Source organism: Notolepis coatsorum (genome assembly GCF_963971535.1).
Source record: "Notolepis coatsorum genome assembly, chromosome: 13".
In the NCBI taxonomy this organism is placed as follows: domain Eukaryota; kingdom Metazoa; phylum Chordata; class Actinopteri; order Aulopiformes; family Paralepididae; genus Notolepis; species Notolepis coatsorum.
Window position 1 is genome coordinate 52,586,089 of NC_140177.1, and position 12,080 is coordinate 52,598,168.

The 12,080-nt window shown below is 40.3% G+C and overlaps 1 protein-coding gene across 1 annotated transcript in view; it reads right to left on the bottom strand.

The window, feature by feature from the left end:
• Window positions 1–4,263: 4,263 nt before the first annotated feature.
• Window positions 4,264–12,080, bottom strand: part of dtna (dystrobrevin, alpha) — a 38,639-nt gene continuing 30,822 nt past the window's right edge. Inside the window, exons 18-23 of the mRNA XM_084327131.1 lie at window positions 10,539–10,698; window positions 10,346–10,435; window positions 10,134–10,245; window positions 7,129–7,246; window positions 6,938–6,976; window positions 4,264–5,165 (exon numbers count right to left, since the gene is read on the bottom strand). Of these exons, the coding sequence (XP_084183257.1) occupies window positions 6,959–6,976; window positions 7,129–7,246; window positions 10,134–10,245; window positions 10,346–10,435; window positions 10,539–10,698 (498 nt within the window). The 3' untranslated portion in view covers window positions 4,264–5,165; window positions 6,938–6,958. The remainder of the gene's footprint in view (window positions 5,166–6,937; window positions 6,977–7,128; window positions 7,247–10,133; window positions 10,246–10,345; window positions 10,436–10,538; window positions 10,699–12,080) is intronic.

Consider the following 12,080-nt stretch of genomic DNA (forward strand, 5'->3'; position numbering starts at 1 on the left):
GAGTTTTTAATTGCATTTGCAGTATTTTATAGCTGTAAAATATTTTAAGTATGTTGGTGTTTGTCAACACTGGAGTAAAAACAGATCTGTATTGAGATTTACAAGGGGTTTAGTTGCAAATAGCATATTGTCTATCTACAGATCAAACTCTTGAAGAAAGTATGTGAATAAAACCACACACTGATGTGGGTGGGGGGGAAACATAAATTGAGCCTTAAACTTGTAGATTTACCCAAGCAGCTTCATTAGTTGATAAACCTTGTTTTATAACCTGTATAAATGTATCCTCAGGAATACATAGTGATGACTGATTCTCAAAACAGAGGAAATGTAATTCACTATTGAATTTTGTAACTAAGCATGAAATCAGCACCACAATTCTCCCACCACACCACCATGACGTGGTATTCAATAAGGATAACAAATTCATGACATCACATTACCTAACCTACAGTGTCTGTCTATTGTCTAATGCTGTCTGAGATGGGAGAGAAAACCAACGTCTTGCTCCTCCCCAGCCTGTAAAATGTCAGTATCCCCCAGAGAATACAGAACCCGTTAAGAATTGAAGTTCAGGCCTGCTAAGAGGAGCATGGCAGGCAATGTTGCTCACTTCTAATACCACTAGTACAGTAAGTGGCAACAGAATATACAATCATCTGAAAAGGCACGGCTACGGAGAAGGTAGTAGTGCCCAATATGCTTGTTCACATGATCATGTATCATACAGTATGTGTTGCATATAGAGGTGAATGCAACGTATAATAAACACAAGAGATGGTCTGCCACCAGATGGTATTGTAATAAATACGTGAGTTATACCAGTAGCAGGAGAAACTGCTACTTAGCAGGGAAACTGCTATTTATCCAGATGCCTGAAATAACCAACATCACAACCGGGTTTACAAGGGATACCAACTTTATTTATTTAAGTCCTATGCTAAACAATGATCTGAGCTATTAATTAAAACCTATGAGCCATGAAGCCAATACATCTTTCCCTTCTGTGACATGCAGGGTTTAACAGGACCAGAGAATGCAGCAGGTATAGACAGACGTTCCCTAGGTAAATTTATATCACCTCTAAGTTAATCACTCTATACATTACAGCACTACAGCACTATCACATCTATAGGTAAACCCTTCACCTCTAGGTGGAGCACATCTCACAGCACACTTTAGATATGGGGTCTCGGACAACAACCCTTAGTTTGAACGAGGTACGGTACATGCACACTGTACAACAATAGTCACACACACTTTATCCGACCAGCTCTGGTCCATGTGAATATCTAGGGCCTCGCCTACCGCTATCAGCCCACCCTCTCGCTGTACCCTCCGCCACCTCTCTCACTTGGTACGGCCTCACGTCTAATAAGACACTTTATTACAACACCTAATTCATACAGGTACTAGGGGTCTCTAATTGGGGGGACTAATCGGACCACGTAAAAGTCGTCTGCAACCGTAACTCAGTCACCCTCTGATATGAGGCACGCAATTATGAACATGCATAGATACATCCTATTACAGTAACCCACGTCAAAACACCCTCTTTAAGAGGCACGGCACGTCTATACAAAGGGGATGCCTAATCACACCCACGGCCCGCTAATCACACTCCCAAATAGGCACCGGTAGAAAATGGATCAATTGAACACACTAATTATAGCAGACTCCCCCAGGTCCGAATTACCCCTCCCGCTTGCTTCCCCTGTTCCCCTTCAATGGGTCACACAATATCTATACAATATATACCAGCCTGGGCTATATAATAAATAGGGCATATAAAAGGACTAGTCGAATATGCAGGTTAATTAAGGGCACGATATCATACAGATAAGGTAAATAGAAATTACACAATATCCCATATACAATATATATATATACAGTAGGCCTACACAGTTATAAAAATAGACTGTAATACAAAATCCTATATTAAGTGCAAGTGTGGGTAACAGTGGACTTAACTCGCCGCACGGCGCGACCCCCCCCGAGGGTCGAAGCGTTGGACCCCGTCCACTCTCCGGACGAATGTTCCGGCACACGGTGGTCCTCCAGGATACAGTTGGATTTGTAACCTGGTAACGTACTCGGTGTCCGCGAGGACGAGCCGAGTATAAAGTCTTTTGGGAGCGATGTAACTCAGACCCTCTATGTCCCGTCCCTAACTATCTCCAGGAGGTTAAGCCTCCCCTCCTCTTGCTACCGGGAACTATGGACGGCTATCTAGCTTGTCTTCATCGCCGGCGGATAACTCTCCACGATCGACCCCACCCCCCGGGCCCTAACAGAGTCTGGTTACTGCGTGCGTGCTCCAACCTCGATCTCTGAGACCCACTGGCTTATCAAACAGTCTCAGCGTCTCATCCAGCACACAATCAAAAAACACCTGCGTTCAATAATGAGCCACTTGAGTCCCTGCTCGTGACGTCATCACTTCGGCCCATTCACATCACAGTATTTTGAATTCAAAGTCAGACTGCAAAACCTCCATGTGTGACGATGTGAACACGCTGTTCAGCTGACATGATGCATAGCTCATTCTTCACAGCTAAGAGACTGCATTCCTCCTCTTCTAACACCAGGGAGCACTCAAGTACTTGATAAAAGACAAAGGACATCTGGCATTTTTTTGCCAAAAACAAAAATGCTCACCCTATATAATTATGGTACTTGCAGCCAACTAGAATGGACTAAAATGATTGACCACATATGGTATCACGTCTAATATTTGCAATTTGTGTAACAGGCTGTGTAGTGGAATGTTATAGGACTAAATATAAATCAGGATTCATACTGAAATGCTATTTGCTAATGCTATTTAATGAGTTAATTCATTGGGTTGATATAGATTCATTCAGAAATTGATATATGTACTTGAGAAAGGGAATTTCTTATTACCAAAAAAAAAGAAATCCACATGAATACGGTTATACTGATCTAGAAGGTGACTGACCGGTTGACTGCTTTTATGTTACTTCAGATGGAATGTGATGAATTATAGACAATAGGGTGAGAGCAGTGAACAGTGCACTTATGACAGATAATAAATGTGCAGCGCTAAACCAAGCCAAGTGAAGTGTGCCGTACTGGAAAGGAGAGGAAGAACGAGAAAAGGAGTTCATAGGCAACAAAACTGTCATATTGTGTCATCACTTTATTATGCATCACCATCATGCAAAATCACTGGTATGAACTAGTAAAAAAAAGAAAAAAAATCATACTAGATACATTTCACACAATTTTAGATTGGCTTGCCACTTATTCTGAAAGTGACTGTGTAACATTTTCTTACACGCACAAAGAAGGTACATTAATGTGCGTGTATGTACGGTATCTTGGTATGTGTGTGTGTGTGTGTACGTTTCAGAAGAGACTTGTGTGAGAGCAGAAATTAAAAGCCAACGAGTTGGTCGGAAGATAAAAATGATACAATTGAAACTATGGCAAATGAGCTAACATCACTTGTTCAATGCCCTTGCCAGTGTAAACCATTGGATTTTGGAGTGTTCAAACACCAATTTTCAAAGTAACAATAACATTCTAAAATTACCCAAGTTAATTTCCTGTTGCAATGTTTGCTAATGCAATAGTTGACAGGAAATACATTTGGGTCCAAACTGTTTCCTAGCAACAGAATTCCAGTGAAACAGTCTATTTATCATCCTAAATTTAATTTTTTAAATTGTTCAGCTAAAACTGAACCTTATTTGACACTTCCATCTGTAGACATTAGTATAAATAAAAAGAGACTAAAAGTCCCTCGGACAGTATCACTTTCCAGAGCATTATATTTAATATGGGGTCAACCCCATCCATCCAGGGAAGAAATCAGGCATCTCTGCTGAACAGGTATAGTATGTTTTTATGGGACTCCCTAAAAACTTGGTGTCTCATGTAGAACCCCCACCCCTACCTTTACCCTAACCTCATTTGTATTCATATTCACACGGTGGGAACAGGGTGGAAAGGAATCTCAATCTGAGCATGACATAAGAGCAAAATGGCAGCCATGTGTATATGGTCAATTGATCGTGGTGCATGAGGCCGTACACAAGATACCAAGTCTTTTGTGAATTCCATGTTGTTATAGCCACATGCTGCATTGACAGTTTGAGTGAACTCCATCCCGAGGTCACGCAATCGGCTAAGGCAGTGCTCATGATTATGAGATATGTGTCAAATAAAACCAACTGTCTGACAAATCACTATCAGTCTGCTATAAGAAAGACTGAGAGTCAAACGACAATATAAAAGCCACTCAACATCAACAGTAAGAAACCCTTTGACTGGGTGGGCAAACCTGAACTTAGTGATCAGGCCAGAGTTATAAATCTGCAATTTATTATAAATTTAATAATCTATAATTCTGGCTCAAACGTTATCGCAGGTTTATGATATGCCTCAGATAACAAACACACTAAGACCATGTTGGTATTCCAGAAAGCAGGATTACCCAGTTAGCCGATTACTATTAAATTATACTAATAATTATAATTTAGTGTAATTTCTTTTGTTTTCTGATTCAAAACCACTTGAACACTGGTTCTTTGAGGTGTATGAAAACATTGTATATCAATGATCTCATTTTATGAGCACAAATTCAGATGTTTTTTTCATTATGGTTTTCAGACATCATGCTAGCTGCTTCCTGGAATATCCCCCTGGTTGGTTTTGGTTTGGAAATGTGAGAGCCTCACCAAAAAAAGGAAACAGGTTTGCCCCCTGCAACTACTTACAGTATACTTGCACAATTGATAGACAATTTGTACCAAAAAAATATATGATAAAAATCAACAAATAATTCCCAAAAGTCATCTGATTTTTATGGCACCTGTGGTATAATAAACAGCTCACTTGTTAATAATCTCTCCATATACAGTAGGTTCACAGTATTATCTTAAATATGTGGTTGGTTAAAAAATATATCTTCACATAAGTGTATTCTATGGTTGGATTTAGCAGTGTCTTCAACTTTGATTCTTCACGTCTTTGCACGCTCTTAGTCATCATCTCTCTTCCAGTGTCTTCAGCTTTGATTCTTCACGTCGTTGCACGCTATTAGTCATCATCTCTCTCCCCCAGTGTCATCAACTTTGATTCTTCACATCTTTGCACGCTCTTAGTCATCATCTCTCTCCCAGTGTCATCTACTTTTGTTGCTTTTCATCAGGAGAAAGGTTTGTTATTATGGATCAACTGCATTATGTAACGACAACACTAATAATCCAGACAAGGCCTGTACATGTATAATTATCACAGCAAATGAGTGATGATCTGCGGTGTGCTTTACATTATAAGTTATGCTGTAGTTTATATGGTAATGTGACCTGACTTGATATTGTTGTTATGGCATTATGTTGTTATGACACGGCTCTGCGTGGGTGTTATAGAAACTGTAAATTCTGACCCTGGGTAGGAAAATATGCTTCTACTGCCTACAGAATACATAATGGTATTGACTGCATGTAAACCATACTGCACATATTTTAGTACTGTACCTTTACATAACTTTTTCTTTTTTGGGAGAAAACCTTTACAAACCTTTGCAACTTCAAATACCAGTATTCTGAAAAAGCCCCACTGAGTACTTCAGTCATGGACCCTTCCTTTGGTGCTCCCTTTTTTTCCAGCAATATTTGTTGTGTTTTTAATTTAATTTGAATTATAATTAAATTAAGGCGAGACACCCCAGGTGAATAGGCAAATATACTTTTTTTGTCGATTTTGAGATTTTGTTATATTTTGCTTCCTAAACATGTCTTCTATGAAACTAGTGACAATAAAACGTCAATAACACACATTTAGTTGTTTATTTTACTTCATTTTGCCTTATTGCATCCATAAATGTCCACATATTTAATGGGGAAGTGCCTAATTTGCATATATAAACATAAATGTCAGAAAACTTGCAATATATTTTTTCTTAGTTTATATGTACATAACAAACTGGGAATGTTTCATAGTGATATCTATTCAAATATTTTTTTGCCTATTAGGGGGTACTACACTGTACTACACTGTTTGTAGCCTGTGTGTAGTTCTGTTCAGTTCAATAACATCATTATTATTATTCAGTTATCAGGCATGTGTTTAGGTTGTCTATTACTAATGGTTTGATTAGGTTTTGTGTTTGTAAATATCTGTTTAAAAAAAAAAAAAGTATGGCATTTTACAATACAGAACTTTGAAGGCGTTTTCCCAAAAATTAGTTTTAAGAGTTTTTCCTCATACTCTGAGCCAGAAATCTCCACTGCAGTAGCACTCACATACACCAAACCTTCCAGTTCTATTCATATCTATGTTCTGAAGGTATTTACAGAAGGGTTTGTTGATATCGCATTCATACCCTGATTTATATCACATTTCATTCCTAAAAACATGGCGAAATATGGAATTTTACCATAAAAATTGACTGGATGGAGTATTTTCTGATTTATGGAGTGATAAAAAGAGATATCCAAAATCCCCTCTGTAATAACCTTTGGCTCTAATATGTCAACAAAATGAAACTATAATTTTGAAAATGGCTTTATCCAATGTTCAGATTTCTGTCCTGGAATTATATGCAAATTAGTGCATATTTAAGTAGATCATGCCTCATTTGCATATTTAAACATACAATTTCAGAACTTGTAATACAAAACAGTCTTGTCTTAATATAAGTAATCAACTGGGGAAGTTTCATTGTGATTTTACCCTATTCACCTGTAGTGTCTCCCCTTAAATAAAAATAAATGTTGTTATTATAATTTCTTAATTAATTTTTAATTAAATACAATTGAATTTAATTGTATTATTATTATTTTTTGTAATTCTTTCTTTTTTTGTTGGGGGGGTATAATAGCTGATGAATGAATAGCTGATAAAAGCTTTATAAATACAGGCTTAAGATCTTATGTATGTATTAGTCTTAATTACTGTAATTACCTACCAGGAAACCGGATGAACACGGTCACTGCTGCAACGTCACCTGTACCACGGCAAGACAAAGAGATGAGAATTAGATCACAGAACGTGTTGCCGTTTGCCTTTGTTTAAAATATATACGGTATACAAAGAAACATGCAATGGATGATCTTCTTTTCAGTCCCATGTGTAATCTTTCAAACTGCAGCTTCTTACCATGCATGCTTTCTCTGGCTCCTGTCTCTGCTTCATTAGCTCCTCCATCTTCAGCTCGTCCTCAAGCTGCCGTTCCATGTCGTTCTCATAGCTCTCCTCCTCTGCAGCGCCGGTGGTCCTGTCATGCATACAGCCCATTTCAGACAAGGGAAAAAAAGACTGCAACTCTATCAGGAGTCAGGTAGGCTTACGGTATATCCTGATAGAAAACAGGCTTTTCAGATTGGAATGAATTATAGAATTTTGTAATTAAATGCACTCGGATCTGAAAGCAAAAGCTGGGAGGATTCTTGTTCAACTATCTTGTCCTCAGCTATCTCCTAATAGCCATTATATTCACTGCCGTCTTGTTTTACCTGAATTAAAAGTTTACATGGTCCCCAATGTTATGGGCAAGTTTCATAACCCTGGCGCCCATGTGTACCAATGTACAACACAAATATGTAGGTGTCAATCTTTTTTTTTATCCACTTTTTCTCCCCATTTTCTATTTTTCTCCCATCCCAATTTCATATTATCCAATTCTTCCCTCCCCTGTCTTGAACGTTGCTAGACCATGCCTCCCACTGGTTGGCTGTAGTGAGGATAGAAGCCTTGCATCACGTGTCCCCTCCGGTACACGAGGATGCAGCCTGTTGCATCTTTTCACCGCAGCAGCTCGAACTCTCAGTGGCGAGGAGTAACACGTGGGAGGCTCACGCTGCCCCCGCTACTTCCTGCTTCCGCCGCACCGGCGTCACCAAACTGACCTGTAGGAGTCGCTGTCCACAACGTTAAATCCCCACCCACCGGCTTTCCCACCCTCTAACACTTGCCAATTGTGTTAGTATGAACGACCGGCCAAGCCGGTAGCAACGCCGAGAGCTGGGCTCGTTAGTGGCGAGCGCCTTGCCCACTGCGCCACTCAGCCGCCCTATGTAGGTGTCAATCTGAAGATTATGTTGAGCAAAGGACTTGACTTGTTGAACAAGAACTTTATATATTTTATATATTTTTTATCGTCATTCTGTAAAGTTGACCCTTTTGAAGATGCAAGGTTTTTACCCGACAGAAAATCCATCCCTAAATCTAATGTCTATCTAATTTAAATTGATTATTGATAGTGAAAGACATACAAAACAGGTGGGGGGTGGTGGGTGGACTTTGGGGTCATAGTTATCAAGCCTGCCTGTAAATATCATGCTTCTCCCACAGAGCTTGAAGATAAACATGAATAACTTTAATGGCCGTCTCTCCTTACTAATTTCCCCATACAGTGCCATACTAAAATTAGCAGGGAGACACAGCCGTTAAAACTGGCCATGCTCATCCTGAGGCTCTGAGGCAGCAGCTACTACACTCTATGTAGGCTACTCCATACTGTCTCAGATTAATTTAGTGCCAAGTCCAGTCACAGCTGAATCCTCTAGATCAGTGGTTCTCAAACTTTTTACACCAAGTACCACCTGAGAACGTAGCTTGCTCTCCAAGTACCACCATATGGCCGACGCTAAAATACAGTCTATTCAGCTATGCACAGTTCACGCAGGAGGCAAATGTATTCCTAATACCATTATTTATTGTTAACTTTTGTCAGACACAATGTACAAAGGGGTAGCACTAGAACTAGCAAACTCTTCCACACAACTCATACAATGCAAGGGGCATTGAGAACATAATAACTAACATTCTCACATAGCAAGTGAGAAAATTAAGAACAACTGTATTTCAGCAAATGTACTTAATTCTCTCTCTCTCTCTCTCTCTCTCTCTCTCTCTCTCTCTCTCTCTCTCTCTCTCTCTCACACACACACAGCAAGAAATTGTCCTCCATTCTCTCTCTCTCTCTCACACTCACACACACACACCAGGGGCGGATTTAGGATTGTAGGAGATCCGGGGCTTAGCCCAGATAGGTGCCCTTTATTTTTATTTTTTTTAGTAAAATAGAATAAAATAATGCAATAGTGCATTGCAATAAAATAGTTATCATCGTATTTTTTCGGGAGGCCGGTAAGGAGTGCATTACAGTAGTCGAGTTGGCTTGAGATAAAGGCATGGATCTGGTTTTCAGCGTCCTTTTGATTTATAAATGGCCGTACTTTAGCTATGTTTCTAAGGTGGAAGAATTAAGTTTTTGTCAACTTGTTGATTGTGATTTAAAGCTTAGGTGTGAGTCTACCATAACACCAAGACTTAACTCACTCAAATACAGTTAGCAGCTGGATAGACCACAGATGGAAATTAGCCTCTGCTAAATCTGGTGCAAACATATTTTCATGTAACAATGATGAATTGTATAATATTTTTTTTTTATAAATAGATTCAGGGCTTTTCAGAATACAAAAAAATCTAAAAATAAAAATGGTTATGATCAGGGCTGAAGTTGAATAAAAGATGTATGACTGTTTAGACTGCATTACTCTCTGTCACAGTGATCTCCTGGTTGTTCCCCACTTAGGTTATCTAACTATCGCGCCGCCACAACTAGAAACACTGGCCTGGCCTGCTTCTAAGTTCAGTGGCCTGACTGCAAAAAAATAAAAAATAAAAAAATTATATTCTTTTTTTTTTTTTTTTTTATAAAATGTTTTCAAGTACCACCAGCAGTACCACCAAGTACCACTAGTGGTACGCGTACCACAGTTTGAGAACCACTGCTCTAGATACAAGAGAATCTGACAAGTTTAGATACTAGGAGTCTGGTAAAGTTGATGGGTTGCAGACATCTAGAAGATATTGCGCAGTTAAGAATTGTTTACTACATACTAAAAATGACTAGTATATAAATAATCATAATCCATCCCGAATACTTCTGGGGCAACCCTGAAAGAGGTGGACAGATCTGGGCTGAAAATACCCTCAGCACGGAGTATGCATTTCAGCATCCTAGGTATTGTCATTTAAAATCCCCCAAATGCAATCAGAATGGGCCAAAAACATTAAACAATGCTGTTGCTGCATTTATGCATAATCATTATCATACAGTATATCCAGTTCCTGTAGCCTATGAATCCACTAAGTACCTTGGTTTAGTGATCATCTGTGTGAGGAAGGCATCTGAAGAGGGCATTAGATCCTCCATTTGGACACGCCCAAAATCTGCATCCAGAAGGCTCTCTGTCTCACTTCCACCCTCTGAAACAGATAGCGACATTTAAAATGATTGTTGTCCAAAAAAAAAATATATATAAGATTCAGACTGAGAAACACACGGTTTGATTAATACACATTTCACCTGAATTGAGCTCCTTGACCAGCGACGACATTGTGTTTGTGATGGAGTCAGCAGCGATGAGCAGGTCGTTCCTCAAGTTCCTTCTTGGGCCTTTGAAGAACAGAGAGGAGACCCACGTTTAGTATCACCGGTACATTAGCCGTTATACCTCCCTTTATGATACTGCAGCCTTGGTGTATCTGACTGTAATTACCCTGAGCAAAGGCTTCCTGTACGTCCCCCCCGACGCCCATGAGCGAGTCCTGAGGTGTGTGAGAAGGGGTCGTGCCGGCAGAGTCTGAGTGGATCGGCGCAGGGATGGGCCGGCCGATGCTGTGGCTGGGTGAGGAGCGAGGTGAGCCGGGTCCCTGAGTCTGCGGAACAACACACACACCAACATAGGCGTAGTTTTATAGAGGAGCGAGGTGAGCCGGGCCCATGAGTCTGCAGAACAACACACACACCAACATAGGCGTAGTTTTATAGAGGAGCGAGGTGAGCCGGGCCCATGAGTCTGCAGAACAACACACACACCAACATAGGCGTAGTTTTATAGAGGAGCGAGGTGAGCCGGGCCCATGAGTCTGCAGAACAACACACACACCAACATAGGCGTAGTTTTATAGAGGAGCGAGGTGAGCCGGGCCCATGAGTCTGCAGAACAACACACACACCAACATAGGCGTAGTTTTATAGAGGAGCGAGGTGAGCCGGGCCCATGAGTCTGCAGAACAACACACACACCAACATAGGCGTAGTTTTATACAAAAAAAATTGCTATGTGAAAACTGTCGTTTTAGTATTATAATTCACAACATAGTGGACTTGCAAAACAGCCTTTTTAATTTTTGCGAAAGTGTAGGTTGACAGCTGCATCAAGATCAGCAAGCTATCCTATTATCTGCAATATCCAATCAACAACAATCCCTCCCTCCCTCTGTCCCAGTGAGCCTCACCAGCTCCGTCACAGCCGCCCACTCGCTGGTCACGTTACTCAACTCTCATGAGCGGCTCATCAACGACAGAGGGAACTTTGATTAGCAGCAAGTTCTTAAACAATAGGGAATACAACATGTACTCCCAGTTGCATCAATGATACTGTAATAGTTTGCGTCTGCTAAATGCCTAACTGTAAACTGTATGATGTTAGTTTCACCGAAGCTTTAGTGCTTTAGACACAACCAAACGTGTTGTAAATCTCACATCCTAATGTGTCAGTGACACACCTGTAGGCCATTTCATCTCTGGAATCCTTTGCTTTAGGTAAGGTTTTTTGGACCCAATGCTATCAATTTATGTACATTGTACAATTTGTACATGTGTGCAGCTAGTGCACATGTAGGCTAAATGCATCAGTTCAGGGGGTTAATTAAAGAAACAAGTCTGTGGAACAACACACACATTAACACGTAGGGCTGTCCCAGACTAAGGATTTGGATAGTCTACTATGATTGGCCAAAATTTGCCGTTAGTCGACTATTAGTCGACAATTTTTATTTTATTTTTTTATCCACTTTTTCTCCCATTTTTTCTATATTTTCTCCCATCCCAATTTCGTATCATCCAATTCAACCCTCCCCTGTCACGAACGCTGTTTCTTGCCTCCCACAAGCCGGCTGCAATGTGGACTAAGTCATACATAGCACAAGTCCCCTCCGGTACTTGAGGTAACAGCAGTCGCATCTTTTCACCTGCGCAGCTTGATCTCTCAGTGGCGAGGAGTAACGCGTGGGAGGCTCACGCTGCCCCCGACACT